The sequence below is a fragment of the Saccopteryx leptura genome, chromosome 2, assembly GCF_036850995.1.
Source record: "Saccopteryx leptura isolate mSacLep1 chromosome 2, mSacLep1_pri_phased_curated, whole genome shotgun sequence".
Lineage (NCBI taxonomy): Eukaryota > Metazoa > Chordata > Mammalia > Chiroptera > Emballonuridae > Saccopteryx > Saccopteryx leptura.
In genome coordinates, this window is record NC_089504.1 from 315519268 (window position 1) to 315541094 (window position 21827).

Genomic DNA, 21827 nt, shown 5'->3' on the forward strand with positions numbered 1-21827 from the left:
AACCTGGGCAGAACTAAAGGAGCCCAGAACCTCTCTAGAAGTCTGGAGCCCAGGGGTTCTGGAAGAGCCTGTGTGTGCTCTCCTGGAGAATTTTCACCTACAGTGGATTTAACTGCTCAAAGGGCTGCTGGCGTTTCCTTTCATCAGCCTGGAAATAGGGAGCAGCTGAGACCTCACGGGCACGTGGTACTTAAGGGAGAGCACGAACGGTATGGCCCCCTGACGTGGCAAGTGGGCAGAGCGCAAGGCAGGCCCGAACGGGGGTCTGGTGGGCTTAGGTCTCCCCTCCTCACATCGGCACCTCTGGACCCCCCACCCTCCGGCAGGTCCCCTTGCGTACGCTGTAAGGCTCTCTAGCTGAGATGGATGAGACCAGTATCAACAGAGAACTAAAGCAGAAATTAAACTTCTGCTCTGAAGAGGAGAGCAGGAACACAGAACAGGAGGACGCGGCGCCAGAAGGCAGGGAGGCCCCGAGCCACACCCCAGAGAAGTCTGAGGCCCTGGATTTGGAGGCCAAGTTTACACCTCCTACGACACCCCTCAGCAAAGTGCGGGGACTCAGCACGCTTCAGGGAAAAGGCAACGTGAGCCCAGAGTCTGTCTGGAGGGCTCTGGTGTCAGGATCTCCCGAATGTCCTACGACACCGACCCAGCCAGACGACAGGAGCAGGCTGCCACACTGTGCCAGTCCCTTCACGCCCAAAGTGAGTACATTGTGGGGGACAGGGGCCCAGGTTCCTTCAGTTTAGCTGATGGAGAAGGGGGATGCGCTCCTTAGTGTGTAGGTGATAGACCTGCCTCCCAGGCTGTCTCCCCCCCGTTATGTGTTTATTGGTGAAAATGGAGCTTAAAATTGCCAGAAAACAGAATTTAGTGTCTCGCCAGCTGTCTACTCAAAACCACAGGTGCCAGCACGTATTTGAAACGCTGGGAGCAGGCACAGCTCCTAAGTATTAAAGAACAATGACGCTCGAAGGAGTGTTGGGCTCTAAAGCCCAACCCCTTCACGGACACGTGAGAAAGTCAGTCTCAGGACAGAAACTGGCTTTTGGTTCAGCCAATGGCAGAGACAGAACTAGAAACCCAATCTTTTGGCTCTAGTCTATTCTTTTTATGATGCCAACAGGCTCTGTTTTCCTGGGATTATTTACTCATATTTCCTAACAGAAGAATGTTCTCGTGAGCCCTTGGAGCATAGTCCCCTCGCCTCCTTGGGCTTGCTGAGCTCAGGCTCTTGTGTCCTGTGTCGGCAGGTAACCTGTTGCCACTTGTGTGTCAGCTAAAGACTGCAGGAAGCAGTGGTCCCGAGTCATGAGCGCATTCCTTTATTCTTGTTGCAACTGGTCTCCTGCTGCACCTTTCATGCCATTAAAGCCAGAGCTGGGGCAGGGTTGCCTCCAACAGGCTGGTGCCACGGTGTGGGAGGTGTGGGAGGTGTGGGAGCCGTAGTATGGCGTGTGCTCTGCTCTCTGCTGGCTCAGCGTGGTGCCTGTAAGCTCATCATCATGACATCTGCACTTCTGATGCATAGTCACTGTCTGCTGATCTCTGTCCTGCCTGCTGAGGATGGGCACCGCGTCTCCAGGAGATCCTGGGCTTCCTGTCTGAGTTGGAGACAAACTACTTTGACACGCTCACATATTCATCTGTGGGCTTTTCAGCAGTCCCAGTACCAACCAGTCAATCATCCACAGATTTTTTTTTTTTTAGAGCTGACAGTGGGCAAGGGACCTAAGACAGTCTCTGAGAGAAGAGATATGCCTGTGACACCACATCATAGGTACTTCAGGAGGGGTCAGAAGTCTCTGGGTGGACTGCTTCTCAGCGGGGTGATAGGGAAAGAAAGGAAGGTGAAGGAAGCACGTGAAGGTCAGTGAAAGTTGGCATGATTTTGACATGAAGTCAGTGGAGAATGGGCTGAGCAGAAGTATGCGAGAAAAAGCAATGGTATGGTATATGTATTTTATTCATTTGTTGAAAACGGAACTGAACACCTTGATAGCAAGCTGACCCTCTGCTGTCACATCCATTTACTGCCCTCAGAAAGTCCCCACAAGCTCTGGCATGGCAGCTCAGTTGGTTAGAGTGCCGTTCCCATGCACCAAGTTTGCAGGTTTGGTCCCCGGTCAGGGCACATACAAGAATCAACCGACGTACACATAAATAAGTGGAACAACAAACAGATGTTTCCTAAATGAGCCCTTGGTAGAAATAGAGAAGGGATTCAAGCATCAGGGAACTAATGGTACCAACTGGCCTTTAACATTTTCCCCACTCCCAAGTCACTACGATGCTATGCTTTGGTGGGAGGTTGCTGCCTTCTCACATCCTTTTCAGAAGTCAGGATGCTACTCCCCAAATTTCCTTTCTTACCCATCTATAACGGGCTGTTACTTGTGGAATTAGCTACACTCTCTGGAGAATATTTACACTCTCTCTTTTTTTTTAAATTTATTTATTCATTTTAGAGAGGAGAGGGAGAGACAGAGGAAGAGAGAGAGAGAGGAGAGACAGAGAGAGAGAAGGGGGGAGGAGCTGGAAGCATCAACTTCCATATGTGCCTTGACCAGGCAAGCCCAGGGTTTCGAACTGGCGACCTCAGCATTTCCAGGTCAACGCTTTATCCACTGCGCCACCACAGGTCAGACATATTTACACTCTCAACCTGGTCATCTTTTCATAAATTTTCAATCTGCTTTGCTTTTATGAAATTCCTTTCTAAACTATGTCTTTTTAGTTTGCATAGGGATTCCTCATAATTCCTCCATTCTGGCAACACAATTCATATTCATATAACTAATATCTTCCTTGTAGTGTAAGTGGAGCTCACAAAATCCATCAGCCTTCACATTGGCAAACTAGGGGTTCTGATATCACCTGCCCTGATGCGAATACGTTTCCTTCCTTTTATCTGAAAAGGGTCAGGGGCCTTTCTGTTGTCCCTGTGGTGTGGCAATCAGAGCTCTGCGCAGCTTTGCGGGTGTGGATGCCTCACTGTGTTGTATATGATGGAGGCGTTTTTTAGTTCCCATGTGATAATCAGCATCACACACACACAAGCTGTTTCTCAGGGAATAATTTACTATAACTCCAAAGTCACTTCCTGAATCACAGTGACAACTGAGAAATACGGCACAGTTAGTTGTATTTTCCTTTGAACCGATACTCAGCCCTGTAATTAATGTACAGGAAGCGTGTGAGTTTGTCACTGATGGCTCTCTCTGACGGCAGCCCCAGGGCTGTTTTGCTCATTGCTTTAATTCTAAGACATAGGTAAAACTCTTGTAAAAACTCTTGACTCTGGCCATGACATCTTTTTCTTCATTAAAAAAAAAAATTAGGTTATTGTGTGTGCTCTATGGCCTTCACTGAGTGAGTAGGTCCAAGTTCAATATTCATTTTTTGTAGCCTCGTAGTCAGTCCTTAACTGCATTTGTATGTAGTGAATCATGTTGTAATCCACCTTCTGCTTCCACACTGAAAAGTCATGGGCAGAGACTGTGAGAAGGGTAGAATTCTACTAGAAAGAGCCTCACAGTACCATGCTAATGCCATAAGGTTGTATCATAACCCCCATGTCTACCATGTACTCTTGAACACTTAGATCACTGGTACGTTGACTTCTCCCCTCTACTTTTTGGTTTCCTCCTAGCTGGGTTTTAGGCCCGTGTTCTCAGTGTAACCTACTTGGAGTGGTAAGTCCTACACACTTTTCTATTTATTGGTATGAGAAGCATCAACTCTTAGTTGCTGCACTTTAGTTGTTCATAGATTACTTCTCATACGTGCCTTAACTGGGGACTCCAGCTAAGCCAGTGACCTTGGGCTTCAAGCCAGCAACCATGGGGTCATGTCTATGACATCACGCTCATGCCAGCAACCTCAGGGTTTTGAACCTGGGTCTTCAGCATCCCAGATCAATGCTCTATCCCAGGGATCCCCAAACTTTTTACACAGGGGGGCCAGTTCACTGTCCCTCAGACCATTGGAGGACCGAACTATTAAAAAAACTATGAACACATCCCTATGCACACTGCACATATCTTATTTTACAGTAAAAAAACAAAACGGGAACAAATACAATATTTAAAATAACGAACAAGTAAATTTAAATCAGCAAATTGACCAGTATTTCAATGGGAACTATGGGCCTGCTTTTGGCTAATGAGATGGTCAATGTCCGGTTCCGTATTTGTCACTGCTAGCCGTAACAAGTGACATGACGCGCTTCCGGAGCCGTGACGCGTGCGTCCCATGTCACCGGAAGTAGTACTGTACATGAGCGATGCCGCTTTGCAGCGCATCCTGTGCTCCTCTCACTGACCACCAATGAAAGAAGTGTCCCTTTTGGAAGTGCTGCGGGGGGGGGGGGGGGCGGATAAATGGCCTCAGGGGTCCACATGCGGCCCGCGGGCTGTAGTTTGGGAACCCCTGCTCTATCCACTGCACCCCCACCTGGTGAGGCCTCTATTGTTTGTTTGTTTGTTTGTTTGTTTTTTAACTCTATTCTGTGCAGCTCTTCCTACATTTTAAGGGGAATTCGAAATTTCTTTTTCCATGTTTAGTCTATGACATCTTTCCCTTACAAAGTGATTATTTCCGACATATCAGTGAACTGCTGCCTAGTGGGCCGTTCCTTCCTGAAGAGCTGGGATTCCCCTCTGCACCCCTCCCAGCATCCAGCTTGGCACCTGCCACTTAGCAGGCACCAAACATATTTCTGTGAATAACTGAGGGAAGTTCAAGTATACACTCTAAGAACACAAGGGCTAGTCATTTTCATATGTCTACGCTTAAATGTCATCCTTAAAAAATTAGAGGTAGGATTAGATCTGGTGGCTTTCCAAGCTGGCTATCAGAACTGCCCCGGGGAAGGTGAGGTAGCACAAGAATGGTAGAGGTTCCCGTGCTGGTCCCATGAATCGGAGCTTCTAGAGGTGGGCTGGGAATCTGTTGTTCTCATCATTGGACCAGCATGGAGGCAACTAGTTTGCACGGAACCAGATAACCTCTAAGACCCTTTTCAGCAACAACGGACTTTGGTCCAAATATTAACTAGTTAACCAATAGAGAAAAATTGGGTTTTTAGCCCCATTCTGATTTGCCTTTTGTCGTCCCTATTCAGGGCCATCTGAACGAGTCTGCGATCTCTTCATCAGGGAAGCTGCCCTCCCGGGGCTCGAAGCATTTCAGGCTCCCACCTGTTTCCTTCACAGATGAAGCGGCCTCATCTGCTCTGGTTAATATCAACCCCTTTACTCCGGAGTCCTATAGAAAACAGTTTCTTCCGCCTAGTGGGAAGAGGAAGACCCGAGGAGACCTGTAAGTGTCCTGGTGCCCATGACTTGGAGAACTGATCCTACTATGGTCAAGGGGAAGGGAGCGGGTTAAAGTGAGATTAGGAACAAGATGGCTGCTCGACTGAAATGGACATTGATGGTCCCAAAGGTCAGTGTTGGTTCCTACCAGCTCTATCTCAGAGATCCCAGCATCTTTCCGTTCTGAAGTGTACCATATGGTGCTGTCTCTATGAAGGGACAGCACGGAGTAAGCAAGCAGCAGACCTCCATCTCCCGTTGGGAAGTTAAATGGGCGATGGAGTTGCCTCCCGGGCGTCTCCTCTGGCTAACAGAAGGGTAGCAGCTGGGAAGTTGAAGTTCACACTTTAAAGAGTCTATCACTGTTTCTAGCCTGACTTGTCTGGCTGTTGATGAGAGCCAGGAGGCAAGCATTTGAACTACTCAGCGGGTGGCGGGGATTGACTGATTACAGGAAGATAGTGTTGCTTTTCAGCAGTGGTAAAAAATGAAAGGCAAACTGCAGTGCTGCGTGTGTTACTCTGGGGCATTACTTGGCCGTGTGTCTCCAAGGCTGCTCTTCCACAGAATGGCACCACCTCTAAAACGGGCCAGTCATGTGCGCTGACACGTACTCAGCAAATTAAACGTGAGGCTCACAACCGGAAGTTTGCACAGCATTTACTGTGCTACCGTGAGTTGTTTGTTCTGGGATCGGTGATGATGTATTAACCAGCCTCGTGCCCAGAACGGGTTTTGTAACACCGCCTCCTGGGTCTTAAGTAAACAGGACTCCAGCACAAACAAACCACCCACCTGTTATCAAGAATTCCTGCAGTTTTAGCTGTACAGGATTATTGGTGAGCCAACAGAATGAATGGTTTTGCCTCTCACTGATGCTAGCTGGACTAGACGGTCCATTTGAATTTCTGGCAAGGAGGGTGGTGACACTCTAGTCATGTTACTTAAGTGCTTCTGAGAGAGTAGGTTTCTTAGTTATTGCACTGTTCATTTATAAAGGAGGACATAATGTTAGGGTCATGAATGTCAAGCATCCATTTATACCCACGAGGGTGATGTCCTCCATTTGCCAGTACTACCCTGTCCCCAGAAGAAAGAGCTGGAGTTTGGCTGATCTAGAAATTAAAATCCTGCTTACAGATTCAGGATGCAGCTGCTCATGCCAGAGAGGATGTTAGTCAGGGATGTCAGTTGAGTGAAACATAATCAACAGCATCTTAGCCAAGGTTAGTGCTGCTCCTGGTATACTGACAGTCTGCCTGTGAGCCTTGTGCATACAAAACCAGGTTCTGGGGCCGGAGGGTGTTGGAAGGGGGATGTGCAGGTGGCAGGGAAGACCACTAGCAGTTTCATATGTGTTCTGTGCTCTCCTGCCTCCAGTTCCCAGCAGATGTTGTTCTATATGCCTAAAACCCCCTCCTTTCTTCATTTGGTTCCTGCTCATTCTTGGAATCCTAGCTGAGACATCCTCTCTGTTGGGAAAGACTGTTGTTCTGGAAATCACCGGGTGCTGTCCATGGTACCCATGGATAAGCGGGTTCTTATCCTCACTGAGGTTCTTATATTGAAACGTTCTGTTTCCCTGTCCTCAGATATAAACTGAAGAGGGGAAGAAATTGTGACATCTACCCTTACAGCCCCAGAACCCAGCATGGTACCAGGATCAATAAGTGCTAATTTTATATTGATATCACTTTTTTTTTTAAGGGAGGAAGCTGATCCAGGGGAAGGCAAGGCGGAGCAAGGGCTGCCTGCCAAGGTGAGCACAGTTCTTTGGCTCAGCCATAGTCACACTCATTTCATCCCTCTGCCTCTCTGTCTCCTCCCTCTGCCTTTCTCTCTCCTCCCTCTCCTCTCTCTCCCCCCACTCCTTCCCTTCTTCACCCCACCCCACGCCACCCCCAACAGTTTGTAGCAAATGTGCTTTGCAACCGAATTGCTTTGGACTCTCATCAGGCTGTGCATCATTAGCTGGTTATTACTTTACCAGACAGTGTCTAATTGGTATATTGCTGAGTCATCACCTTGGAGTATTTTGATATTAAAGACTACTGTTTCTGTCTTTAATCTGGGGAAAATGCTACACTCCTGGAGTAGAGAAGTGAAGGGAAAATCATGATATCCAAGGTCTCAACATAGAAAAACAAAACAGAAAAAAAATGGCATGGAACCAAAGGTCCTATGTAACCATTTAGCTCTTAAATACATTAATGTCTATTGATTTTTTCTTCACTGTCCTATGAGGAGTAGTCGGCACCGATGTGTATTGATTTTTATAATGTTCACAATCTTTGATCTAGTATCCCTCATGTGATGACCTAACCTAAAAGAATGCTGTAAACACTATCACCAGAAATGTTTATTACAGCCTTAACTCTAAGAGCAAAAAAAAAAAAAAAAAAAATTAAATACAGTAAAAGGGGGAGGGAAGTACAAAATGCCTAATAAAATGGCAAGTAAATCACAATTTAAAGTCAGTGGAGCATTACATTGCCATTGAGACTTTTATGATGAAGGCATGGCCGTGTTTAATGTTCAGTGTACAAAGGGGGGAGGGGAGAGGCTGCAGTTGGGGAGTGATGTGGGTGGCGAGCTGGCTCCCTGGCGTCTCAGCTGAGGATGGGAGGGCAATGGGTGAGCGGCTGGTAGACTGCCCAGGAGTTTTTAGGTCTGATTCTACTGTGTCATTTTGCAAAAGTAATTCTTACTGTTAGAGGCGACAGGGAGGGGGCTGGTGGCCAGGGCCAGTCTGGCCGTGAAGGAAGCAGACCTTGAGGCTGGCTCTGGGCAGTGGGACGTATGCAACTTGCTGATGCGGACTGATTGGTTGGAAATGAAGAGCTAGTAAGAGTCGAAATCTTTAAAACTCAAAGTTAGGTGAAAAAAAAGCACCGCTTTTGCTAATGGAGATACTGGGAAAATGTTGACTTTGTGGAAGTAAATCAGCTAGGCTTGAGATTCATATAAATTTATGGAAATTTGTCATCACAGCCACCAGATTTACTGGGAATTTGCTGTGCTCGGCATTGTATAAAGTCACACACACACACACACACACACACACACACACACCCCTTCCCCAGTAATAGTTAAAGGAACCCTGAGGAGTAGCTGCTATGAGAGAACAGACTGCCTGGGGTTATTTGCTACCCGGTAAGGAATAATGCTGGCATTTGGCTGGAAGGGGCTCTTCTATCTGAGTACATAATCTCAAATAAGCAACTGGACAATTTCCTTTTCCACACTAAGATCGTTGAGGGAGCAAAATTGGTCACACGTATGTTTATTCAACCTGAGTTGAAACATTAGCAGCCAGAGTGTGAGACACATGGGTATATGTCAGAGTTTGGTTTTGTTTTCTAACATGCTCTATCCCAGTCAGTCCTTCAGCTGAGGAATAGATGTGTCCCCTCTGAGAACATTCAGGTAAGAAGAGTATGGCTAGACAGAGGAAATAATATAGAAAAAAGTAATAGAGAAAAGAGAAATGTCAGGACCTAGTCGTATAGAAGGTTATAAAGAGTACGAAGGAGGTGGTATACAGCAACTGGGGGGAGGTGGGTCTTGTTACCATGCATACTGACCGACACAGTCAGAGACCAATGGCCTTGTCCCAGAAGTTTTTTTTTTTGAAAACTTAAGGAAATTGAGGAATATAATATGCCTCAATTCTATTGCTCACAATATATTAGGAAAGGTTATTTTAACTTTTTTAAAAATTAAAATATTTCAGAGAAGTGTTCTACGAGAAACCAACATGACGTCCCGCTATGAAAAAGAATTCATGGAGGTAGAAAAGATCGGGGTCGGGGAGTTTGGCACAGTCTACAAGTGCATTAAGAGGCTGGATGGATGTGTTTATGCAATAAAACGCTCCATGAAGTCTTTTACAGAATTGTCAAATGAGTGAGTACTTTTAAATGTAGTACTAGAAGGATAAACTTGGATTTGGAAAGTTTTTTCTTGTCAAAATATTTTAATAGCACTGAAGTCATTAAAACACATTTGCTGCTTTTAAAAATCGCTCTATCCACTGTATGTGGTCTCACATTTATAGTCTTTAGGAGTTTTCCAGATCAAAGATAAGTTATTTCTTCAAATATACCATAATTATTTTGGCTTATTTTGTGGTATGTGTGTGTGTGTGTGTGTGTGTGTGTGTGTGTGTGTGAGAGAGAGAGAGAGAGAGAGAGAGAGAGAGAAAGAGAGATATTTTGGTGACTTTCACTTCTAGTCTTTTTTTTTAAGTAAATAGTTTTAGGGAGTGATCTTATAGTGCCTGTTTAGTCCATCAGAAATATTACCAATTAGGAAGTTATTGTTAACTCCCTGCTTTATCTGTACTTTGCATTAATGATGAATTCAATAATCAACTTTCAAGGACTACAAGCAAGGATAAACAGAAATGTAAATTTCATTCCCAGAAGTAACTCTTCTTCCTTCTCACAGGAAAACACACATTTTTAGATTCAGCTGCAGGCATCCCCAAACTACGGCCCGCGGGCCGCATGTGGCCACCTGAAACCATTTATACAGCCCCCGCCACACTTCCGGAAAGGGGCACCTCTTTCACTGGTGGTCAGTGAGAGGAGCACTGTATGTGGCGGCCCCCCAACGGTCTGAGGGACAGTGAACTGGCCCCCTGTGTAAAAAGTTTGGGGAACCCTGAGCTAATGCTTTTTATGTACTATGGGGTATAATATTTATGCTCGACCTGAAATGATAGATTTTAGAACTCTTTGTTTTTATACTAAAACTCACCAAACACTGTGTTTTGCTTTGTGTCGGATTTCCTACCTCACAATAAATACCTCTCCAAGGTGGTCCCTCTGACTACATATTGGCCAAGTCTTCATAGAGAAGACAGAGGGCCCATGACAATGTCCACAGTCAAGCCCATGGTGGCCTTTTTGTGACGCCCAGCAAGAATTTTTTATTACAGTACAGTGACATTAAGACCCAGACCATTATCTGCTGTTGAGGTGGCACCACCTAAGCTCCTCCTTCCTTATGCCAAATTCAATCCAAAAACTGTGTACTCTGGTACCAAGGTGACCATGCTCCTGGTCTGAGGTCTACGATCACCAGCTTGACTCTGGACCAGTCACTGAACTTTCTAAAGCCTTTATCCTTGCTGCTGTATCTTACTGTGCAGTTATGAAGATCAGAGATAAAATAGTAAGCAAGCAGTGAGCAGTCAATAAGTGTTCAGCCATTGGTAATAATGTGCCATCTCTTGTCTTTTAAAAAGACCTGCATGTGTAGTATCCTGATTCATTTTCCTCCATGCTATTCTGTCTCTTAGGAATTCGGCTTTGCACGAAGTTTATGCTCATGCCGTGCTTGGGCATCACCCCCACGTGGTGCGTTACTACTCTGCGTGGGTAGAAGATGACCACATGATCATTCAGAATGAATATTGCAATGGTAAGTATGCAGACTGATATCTACAGAGACATGAACTTTTGAGTCTTCAGGAAAAAATGTTGACCTCTCCCTTGTGGTTTCTGCCAGGCATAGTAGAATCATATCTGAATGTCTGCATTCGAGTTTTGCTTGGAAGCAGAGAGCTGTAAGAAATGGTTGAGTTAAAAGGAATTCCAGGTTTACACTATTTTACATTTCTTTTTATGATGATGAGTAGCTGGTGCATAGAAGCTATTGTTCCCTTCACATTTCACACCAAAGGGAGAATGTTTACCTAGTGGTTTGAATGGTAAATCATCCTTTTACCATTTGCTGGGTAAAGATGCAAGCATCATGTCTGCTATTTGGGGGAGGGAGAGGTACATTTATATAGCCACTTTTTGGTTAATGGCTGAGTGGACTCCCAAGTTGGGGAGTTGTCTGTGCTTCTTGCTGCTTCTTGCCCTTGAGCATTAGTGCTCTCTTCAGAGTAAGGGTATGGATAGGGCGCTGGGACAGACACACAGTGACTCCATGTCTGCTCTCCTCGGTCCTGCAGGACCACGTGTACACAGTAACCAGTGCAACTACGTTTCTGGGCTACTGAATTCACAAAGATTGGTCCTCTGATTTAACATATTTCTAATCCACGGTTAAGGGGTTGACATAACAACAGTTATGTACTGTTGTGCTCGGAATTACATTTCTTTCATTTTCCTCCCTTTTCTTTCTTTCCTCCCTCCCTCCCTCCTCCCTCCCTCCCTCCCTCCCTCCTCCCTCCCTCCCCCCTCTCTCCCTCTTTTCTTTCCTTCCTTCCTTCCTTCCTTCCTTCCTTCCTTCCTTCCTTCCTTCCTTCCTTCCAACTCAGTGAGAGGAGGGGAGGCAGAGATAGACTTTCACATGCACCCTGACTGGGATCCACTCAGAAAGCCCACTAGGGGGGCAATGCTTTGCCTATCTGGGGTGTGGCTCTGTTGCTCAGCAACTGGACTCTTGTTAGGGCCTGAGATGGAGGCCATGGAGCCATTCTCAGCACCCGGGGCCAACTTGTTCCAATCGAGCCATGGCTGTGGGAGGATAAGAGAGAGAGATAGAGAGAGACAGACAGACAGACAAAGAGAAGTGAGAGGGAGGGAGGGGTGGAGAAGCAGATGAGCACTTCTCCTGTGTGCTCTAACCGGGAATTGAACCTGGGAAATCCACATGCCTGGCCAATACTCTGCCACTGAGCCAACCAGCCAGGGCCGGAAATAGTTTTCATCAGAAAGCTCAGTGGCAAAGTAGAAATGTACTACCATATTGACTAGAAGCTTGCAACCATTTGAAGAGTCATGATCCATATCCTGGCATGGTCACAGCATCCCCCTTTCCCCGACACTCTGCCTCTCCATAGCCACCGGAGCTTCTTTAACAGTACAGTCTGTCTTTGACTAATTGTAGTAACCGCCATAGAGCCCCGAGAATGTGTGTCCAGCCTGGCTTTTGAGCACAGAGATCATTGTGTAAATAGAGTAAGGACGCAAGTCAGTGAGGAAATAACATTATGGAATGCTATTAATAGAAACAGAGAAAACAGTACACATATCCTGCAACATAATGATGTGACCTCTCCCTTGTCGTCTCCTTACAGCCTGATTCCTTCATAGCCTGGCCTGTGAACTTTGTGGGGTTTTCCCTCCAGTAAGCTTACCCCAGATCCCTTTCTCTAAGTCTCTCTGGGATAAAAACTGGATCCCATAGTTAGACTTGGGATTGAAAGGTTGAGACTTTTTGAAACCATCTCCTCTTTCTAATTTCCTCTTTTCATGACCTGAGATTCCCTATTCCTTTCCTCCCTCTCTCTATAAGAATATTGGTTTTATTACTACAACTTTTAACTATAAAAAGAAGATAATATCAAATAACAAGAATTAATAAAGCAAGACAAAAACAGACTTGGGGCACTGTAAAGTTTTCAAATTTTCAAAAACATAAGATGCAGTGATTATTCCTACTACAAAACATCTTTTAACTTTTTTAAGCATGTGAATACCTTCTACAGGCTTGACACTGTATTAAGCTCTAGGCTGAGAAACACTGCAGAGTGAGATAAGTTAAGTCCTTATCTTCAAGGAGCTTTATTCCAATTGCTCTGTTATAGTGAAAAGACAATTAGGTGCAAAGCCAGATGGTACAACTATGGATACAAAGTGTTCAGAGAGGGTGAATGTGAGCAGGAGGCCACAGGCAGTGGTGGAAGGGGCTAGGGCTTAAAGCTGGCAGACCCCACAAGCTGGACGATCGCTGGGGTGTCACTTAATCTCACTGCCTTAGAGGGATTGTAGTAATTATTTAAGGGGCTGGTTTGAGAATTAGCATCCATCCATGTTAAATGCTGGCGCAGTGACAATACCCAATACATAGTAAGAAGTCAGTGATAGGTGTTATTTGAGTAGCCGAGAAGATCTCCTACAGGAGATAACACTTGCAGGAGACCCTGCAGAAGGGTGACGAGTTCAGGGAGGAGAAGGAAGGCGTTCAGTTATGGGAACAGCCTGCAGGCAAAGGGCATGATGGGACGGGAACAGGTCTGGCTTAGCAGACAGTAAGGAGACTAATGGGACAGATGGTGGCCCCTATGGTAGGAAATCTCAGCAAGGTCAAGTGTGGGAAGACTAGAGAGGGTCCTGAAAGCCAGGCAGTGGCTCTGAGCCAGACATGATAGATTATGGGGAATCTCTGTCAGTTCGTCATGGTGGCCCACTGACTTCCCTGAGTACTTACCAGTTAAAATATAACTTTGATTTATCAAGTGTAATTCAGAGACACTGAATCTTTCAAATGTGAACTAATGACAGAAAATAAAGCATGGCCTCGCCCCTGTCCTGTTTGTACTTAAGGATGACCCACGTGGAGACTTTGCCCTGTGGTTCTCAATAAAGGAGGAGTCCAAAGCACCTGTAATGTAGCGGCATAGCCAGCGCCTTCCCCCCTCTCCCCCCTGCACCTCTCCCTTCCCCTCATGCCCTATCTCCCCACACCACCCTCACCCCTGTACCCCCAGCTTGTCACAGCAACCAGGCTGGACTGCAGACAGTTATGGTTTTAACTCAGACGATAAATGAGATGATTAGATGACTTAGGTTATAACTGCTAGAGATCAGTGGCCATCTGGTTTTCCCTATTGTCCCTTCAGAGCCCTGAACCAGGTAAACATTCCCTCCTTCTTCCTCACCATTGCCAAGATCCCCTACAAGTCACCTCTGGGTCAGCTATATGACTGAGGATGATTGGCCTTCTCGTTAATAATTAGGTAAAACTTTAAAAACATTAGTTGAGGCACACTCAAGGCAATAGGACCACATGTTGAATATCTAGGACACAGCATTTTCCTTTCCTCTGTAAAAGCCTTGTAATTCTTCTTGCTAACATGTCTGTGGTATAGACAGGGGGAAGACACTTTTACATTTTTGCATTGATGCTGGAGTAATCTAGACTTGCTGGACTGAGCTCATTCACAAGACATTGATTGACTATTGACTATGCTTTCATCTCTAAGAGTCGTACCTTTTCTCTCATTCTGTGGGGCGACTCTTGGTTGTTCTTTCCTAGGTGGGAGCTTACAGGCTGCTATATCTGCAAACACAAAGTCCGGGCATCATTTCGAAGAGCCGAAACTCAAAGACATTCTTCTACAGATCTCCCTTGGGCTCAAGTACATCCACAACGCCGGCATGGTGCACCTGGACATCAAACCGAGTCAGTATGGCTTCCCTCTGCCCGTCCGGCCCCTCTTATAATAGTTCTCCTCTCACTGTTGTCAGAATCGGTGCCTGGGTGTCCATCACATGTCAAAGATGTTGTTTGCTGGCAGAATCCTTCTCTTTCATTTGTTCTCCCTAAACAAACCCAGAGAAACAGCCTTCACCATGTTCTCCCAGGCCCAGGGGACAGAGAAAGAAAAGGCTTTTTCCCAGAAATAGAAGAATGAACATTTAAGTTACTACATAGACGAGTGACAGCAAGCCACACCCTGGCTGTGTTGACTAGTGCTCTACTCATTCACAGAGTGAAGCGAGCAGAAATGAGTGGTTCTGGCCCTCACCAATGTGAAGCTCGAGGACATGTTACTGTGTTGTGGGTTTTGTTTTTTTCTTATTTCTTCGAGGCCACCAGCTTCTTCAGAGGATGGAGTTATGTTTGATGTCAGCTTCACTCAGCTAGGTGTTATCAATCACTGAGCTGTTCACAGTAGTGTGAGATTCCAGGGAAGAAAAGAAGCCTGTTATAGGTGCACAGAACAGGAAAATAGGAGGGTAGCTATCATGGCAAATACATAAAAAGAGTTTGGGGGATAAAAAAGCTTAGGGATTCTTATTGATGTTAATTCTGTACATCTGCAGGTAACATTTTCATTTGTCATCAGATGCAAAGTGACTCTCCCGTAGTCCAAGAAGAGACTGAAAATGACGCCGATTGGTTTCTCTCTGCTAACGTGATATACAAAATTGGTGAGTCTGCTTCTACCCTAACCTGTATTCTACTATCCTATAAAATTTATTCTGATGATTCCGCTTATTCCGGTTTTAAGAAAGACGTGCTTTTTAAGAGCTCTATTTCTTTCTTTCTTTCATTTTTTTTTAGGAGACCTGGGTCTTGCAACATCAATAAGCAAACCCAAAGTGGAAGAGGGAGATATCCAATTCCTGGCTAAAGAGATTCTACAGGAGGTACAGATGAGGGAGACGGGGCTACCCTATAATCCACTGAACCTTTTGACTCTCAAACGAAAAGTATATATTTATAGATTTAATGTATATCATCCCCTTTTCCTATTCAGAATGGAGACCAGAGTTAGGAGAGAAATATCCCCCCCTCCTGAAAAAAAGGATATAAGGAAAGCTGGATCATTCATGGATTAATCAATAACTGTACTGTTCTCTGTAAAGGTCCTTTACAGTGTCTAGTATTTCTTAGAAGTCCAGAACTCACAGAGTGCCTAGTAGGAAGGAAGACTTTTTGGTCCAACCTACTTTTATCATGCTACTGTCTGATAGCATACCAGCTCTAGTCATCAAAATGACCTTTCTTTTTAAGATTTTTTTTTTTTGTTAAAAAAAGAGAATCTGACAACAGTTAGGTCTAATGTTGATTCATTCACACCAGATTTATTAATTTTAGTGAGAGAGAGGAAGGGGAAGAGAGAGAGAGAGAGGAACAATGAGCAGTTCCTGTGTGTGTCCTGACCAGGAATTGAAACAGCAGCTTTGATGCATGTCTGACACTCCTCACAGATGAAATGACCTTTCTTTACAGCCCACCTTCTAGGATGTCTGTGGAGGCAGGCCTGGCACAGCAGTATTCATCGGGTGGGTCTGTGCTCCGTCCTCTGTTTTGTCTAGAAGTAACCCACTCCCCACAGCAGATGGGACCTTGCCCACTGAGTCCGTTTACGCTCACTCCAGTGAACCTTTCTTGCCAGTTGTATTTTAGTCTAGATTCACTTCACTTGGTGAACAAACTGGCTTCCCCGTCTTCTGTTTTGAAGGATTACCAGAACCTCCCCAAAGGAGACATATTTGCCTTGGGACTGACAATGGCAGTGGCTGCAGGAACAGAGTCGTTACCCAGCAACGGTGCCACGTGGCATCACATCCGTGAGGGGAACCTTCCACACATTCCTCAGGCGCTCTCGGAAGACTTCTACAGTCTACTCAAGGTGACGTCTTTCATGACATGAAGAAAAGATGGAAATATCTATTTTTTAAAAATGTCATGGCAAGAGGGGGGGGGGATGGAGATGGTGAGGGTGTCGCTGGCAGAAGGGGACCATGACAACAAAGCCCAGAGAGACACAGGACAAGTTGAAATCTTCTCAAGGACATTTAGAAAATATAATTTTTGTTATAGTTTAAAAAATCAGTGATGTTATTACTAAACAAACAAACAAAAAACGAAATTCTGAGTGTATAGAAGAAAGTATAAGCTTTTTTTTTTTTCAGAGACAGAGAGAGGGATAGACAGGGACAGACAGACAGGAACAGAGAGATGAGAAGCACCAATCTTTAGTTTTTCGTTGTGCGTTGCAACACCTTAGTTGTTCATTGATTGCTTTCTCATATGTGCCTTGACCGTGGGCCTTCAATAGACCAAGTAACCCCTTGCTTGAGCCAGCGACCTTGGGTCCAAGCTGGTGAGCTTTGCTCAAACCAGATGAGCCCACGCTCAAGCTGGTGACCTCGGGGTCTCGAACCTGGGTCTTCCGCATCCCAGTCCGACACTCTATCCACTGCGCCACCACCTGGTTAGGCAGTATAAGCTATTTTTATTAATAACAGACAATACCAGCAATCCTTTGAGCTACTGGAAGAGAAGTAATGTCAACTGAGGAATTTATGTGTTACTTGTACTCAATGCCCTCTGAGTATATGCAGGGACAAGGAAAGAGAAGTATTGTACAGAGAGGTACAAAAAACTTCTACCCTGTCAAGAAGCTTAGAATTATACTAGGAAAACAAAATGTATATATAAGATGTACTTTAGGGCTTAAGGAACAGGATCCGTTAGGATCCCTAAAACAGTTCTAGAAATATTTACTCTCTTGGAGAGTACATTTGAGTTTCACAATTTACCTAAAACCTTCAAATTTAGTCACCAACTTGTCCCTCCTCAGATGACTTCTGCTTTCCTGAGAGGAGGAGGCAAAGCCTTCCTCAGTGTCTTTGTTCATAGTGTAATCACCTATTTTTATGTGTAAGTCGCCCTTCAATTTAGTGGGTAATATTGAGTACCTCAGTGCTGGCCCTGTTTCAGGTAATACATGTATGTTGATTCATTTAATTGCCACAACAGTCTGGGAGGTGAACATTGCTATCCCAAATGTCGGGAAAGGGGAGCTGAGCTTTAGCAAAGTTAGGTGACTTGCTCAAGACTACACAGTAACTGGTGGAGCTGGCTCTGAACATTGGTTCCCTAATGGGAGGTTCCGTGTTGTCTTCATTTAAATGACACTGCTAATTGCTGTATAGAATGAGGCATTCTATACTGTATTCAAGTCATGTTAGGTCACAGACACTCCCCACTGGACATAAGTGCTACAGGAATATTGTCATGCTGTGCTCTCCTTACTTAATTTCTCAGGGAAAAAGGAGCACGTTGTGGTAGACAGGAAGGTGAACCAGGAGTTGGGTGACCTGGAGTTGCATCTTGGTCCTGTCCATGACTTAGACAAGTCAGTTTTTATTTCAGGACCTCAAGTTTCTTTTTAGTTAGTCATCCAACTAGCTCTAAACTGAGGATACTAAAGATAAACCGAAGGCAGGGAGGACTGACGCTACCAGATAGGGGTGTTGTCCTTGCCCTGGTGGAGCTATGTTTCCATCTAGTTCTGCCCTCCGCATGAAGGAGAAGCAGTTTTTACAAAACCCGCCAGCAGAGCTGGCCTGGAGTTGGCTTGGCTGGGGAGATTTCATAAATGGTGAAGCTTCTATTTCCCTACGGCATCAGAGTATGATCCACCCCGATCCAGGGGAGAGACCTTCGGCAGCAGCCCTGGCCCAAAGCCGCATCCTCCGTCCCTCCCTGGGGAGGACAGAAGAGCTCCAGCAGCTGCTGCACTTGGAAAGGATGAAGACGGCCACACTGGAAAGGCAGGTTTTGGATAATGGAGTTGAGAAACAATCTAGGCTATGGCTAAGTTTTCCAATAGACTATTTACAAACACAGGTGGCTGGCCAGATTTGCCCCATGGGCTGGACTTTCATATGTAGCCTGTAGAGTGGTTTCACCCACTTTATTTTTTTTTAAGTTAAAGACCACTTATGCCCCAATCAGTAGGATTTAGGACACCGAACCCACCATGTGTTGTGGCATGGGAATGCCAGCCATTTTTTATATGAGCCAATTTTCTGTGCATACCTTAGGCTTGTTTATAAATAATGAATGAAAAAGAAATATCTATGTATACACTGGTTTTGATAAAAAAAATCTCTAATTTAGGATGGAGTAAGATGTTTTTCCTCTTTCATTACAGGGAACTGAGAGAAGCCCAGCAGGCTCAGTCCCCCCAGGAAGGCCACAGTGACCCTGGGCTCTTGGGGACCCCTCCAGGGTCAAGAAGCACCAAACACCTGGTGGGAGGAAAGAGTGCAAAGTCTTCAAGCTTCACCTTCGGGACGTCTTCCCCATAAGAACTCATTTCACATCAACCCACAGTAGATACTGATGGTGCCAAACTTCCGCTTATAAATGGAAAGATTAGCCAACTTGAATGTTGAAAGCTACATTGATAGCCAAGATCCTGAAGCTATTGAAGCCTCTTATTAGTAATGGTGTCTGGTATAATAATCTTCTCTGTTATATTTCTAACACCACCTATGATGTGCCCCATTCCTCACCATCACGGGGCACAATGGGAACGTATGGGCTTCTGAACTGATGGCCGAGAAGAATTCAACCCTCGGTGCAGCCTATGGACTAAGAGGTTGCTCTAGCTAATTACCTGTGAAGGAGCCCAGGGATGCTCCCTGCTCTTAGAAACAAGTACAATTTTGTCTTGAGTTGAGGTAACAGGTTACAAGAGAATGCACCTGGATTTCAACAAATGTTTCCCAGCTTCTATGATGCTATTTGTAAAAGAATTCTCAGCCACCTTAGTTTCCTACTGTAAACTCTGAATGGAGACAATCTCTTCCTCTGATAGTGTATTTAACAAATAGAAATGACTTCCCCATTATTTGAGGTGGGTAGAAATAAGATGATACCTCATTTGAAATTTCCGAGCTGACTATTAAGTTATAGAACAACAATACTGGGTAGAGAGTATGAGAAAAATTTGATCTGATTGTCCTCCCCTCAGTTTATTTGCTCTGACCCTCTTGTAACTGTTATGGCTGGTTTTGATTATCTGCATGTCACCATCACCAACTTCTTCTTGACTTTATCAGAATGTGGCTTTGTGTTTCCTGTGACTTTTATCATATTTTATGCAAATCCTTTTCTCTGTATATATATTTTAAAGGAATAGAATATTTTTAAATAAAGTTGGTTTTTTTTTATCTTGTCCAAAGCCAAATATGGGTAAAGCACTCTTCTTTGTAATATGTAACTAACAAAGAAGGAGAAATTGATGTTGACAACCATTTCGTGAATAGGCCGGTGAAAGAATGTAGCAGGTTTGTACTAACAGGTCTTGGTTCCAAGGCCCAGCTTCACAGGCCCAAAAGCTTATAATGGCCAGCCTACACTATGAAATGTTGGTCCATATGCATTTGATCATTATGTCATATTAATTAAGGTAGCCAGTAAATGGTTTGTACATTTCTTCTGCCTTATTTTCCTCTCTTCGTTTTAAAGTCACTTTTTAATTGAATAAACCATCATAACATGTTTTCTTCCATCTTGGAGTAGCAATTCTTTCTACACAATTAACTGGGGTGTAGGACTTCATATTACCCATTGCCATTTTTTAAAACTAGTCTTTGTTCAAGGTTTTAAAATTGAGTTATTTCTTGTCGCTCTCAACCAGCCACGTGCTTTGCAGTACAGTGCAAGGTCAACCACAATCAGTGATTTATAAACAGGTATATTGAGAGTTTGCAGCGAATAGATCAGACTTTTTTGATTATCCTTGTCTTCTCAGCCTTTGACAACTACTATTAGGGTCTATGACCCCTTCTCTGCCATGTTCCTATCACAACACCTGAATGCACCTGGTGTCAGACTAACGGTTTCTTTTCCTCTCTCTTTTGCTGGGCTGCATGGGAGCAGGAAGTCACCAAAGGAGCAGGTAGCTGCACAGACAGTGTTCACTGTGGGAGGGACTGGGGTCTACTTTCAATTTGCATAGTACTTTCTGCTAATATTTAAAAAAAAAGCTTTTCTGTGCTTCTCACGCCCAGGTATTTGTGAATACACAGAAAGAGGGAGGGATTAGTGGCATAATGAAGAAATGAATAGATGTAGGTGATCAGGGAGAAGTTTTGAAGATAATTCCAAAGTTCAGTCTTGGAGAATCTTGTTGCCATTAAAACAAACAAGAAGCTTAGAATGGTGGGGGGCATTGGCTTTGAAAGAAAGGACAAATTTAGTTTTTCGTTTGACACAACAGCTCAAGTGGAAGGAGGATTTTTAAGTAGGAAATCATTGAAGAGCACTGATGGTAGTGTCTTAGTGGGTAGAATATGAAATGATTAATGCCTGTGTAAGGCCTGAAGGCAGTGTAATAACATAGAATAAATATTGCTAAGGGAGTCACTCAAAATAGGAGGCTACTCAAGAAGTAAGGTACACCTCCTGCCACAGTTCTCAAGAGCTGCTATTAAGTTGCTAAACCTGTTGCTAAACTCAGCTCAAGGCCCAGCCAAAAATATCCCAGAGCCCTAAACATCTTGGAACAACAGCTGCTACCTGGACATCTATGGACCTTTCTTCCTTCCTGTAGTTTCCACCCCCTCAGTTGCAGACTGGAACCAACCAGTCTTTGTTAAGCTAGCCAGTGATCCTTTATTTGCATGAAAGAATTACATGCCTTCGTAAACCCTGCCTTTACTTTGTTCTCTCCAGAGTGCAGTTGGGTTGCTACCAGAATTGGCCTCTTTTGCATTTGAATCCTCTAAAGACCCCGAATAAACTTTTAATTTGTTTTACAGCGTCAAATCTGTGTGGGTAACAATGGCAGTTCAGGAACATTGTGCAAGTGCCTGCAAATACAATGTGAAGAAAAAGGGGGCTGTCCAATAAACTCGGAGGTGGGGGCACATGGCTAGGCTGACAAGCCAGGAAGTTAAAATTATAATAAATTGTTTTTGGTATAAATAAAATATTTAAACTTAATATTGTGTTTGAATATACCTATTTTGCAAATACTTAATAGTTCTTCAACAAATTTAATGTTCTGGAAAAAAATGTTTATTTTTATTTTTTTGTATTTTTCTGAAGTTAGAAGTGGGGAGGCAGTCAGACTCCCTCATGCACCCGACCGGGACCCACCTGGCATGCCCACCAGGGGGCGATGCTCTGCCCATCTGGGGCGCTGCTCCATTGTGGCCAGAGCCATTCTAGTGCCTGAGGTGAAGGCCATGGAGCCATCCTCAGCGCCCGGGCCAACTTTGCTCCAATGGA

The 21827-nt window shown here is 44.7% G+C and overlaps 1 protein-coding gene across 1 annotated transcript; it reads left to right on the forward strand.

Moving 5' to 3' along the window:
* Positions 1-362: 362 nt before the first annotated feature.
* On the forward strand, positions 363-18895 carry WEE2 (WEE2 oocyte meiosis inhibiting kinase). The gene is made up of 11 exons (XM_066366183.1): positions 363-707; positions 5129-5325; positions 7029-7080; positions 9055-9227; positions 10627-10748; positions 14319-14465; positions 15110-15217; positions 15351-15436; positions 16255-16425; positions 18213-18355; positions 18739-18895. The coding sequence occupies exons 1-11, from the start codon at positions 363-365 to the stop codon at positions 18893-18895; spliced, it is 1701 nt and encodes a 566-aa protein (XP_066222280.1).
* Positions 18896-21827: the final 2932 nt, after the last annotated feature.

Coding starts and splice junctions, on each gene's coding strand:
- WEE2 (XM_066366183.1), top strand. CDS start 363: ATGGATGAGACCAGTATCAACAGAGAACTAAAGCAGAAATTAAACTTC. Junction 5,326..7,028: donor AGGAAGACCCGAGGAGACCT/GTAAGTGTCCTG, acceptor TTTTTTTTTAAG/GGAGGAAGCTGATCCAGGGG. Junction 16,426..18,212: donor ACTTCTACAGTCTACTCAAG/GTGACGTCTTTC, acceptor CTACGGCATCAG/AGTATGATCCACCCCGATCC.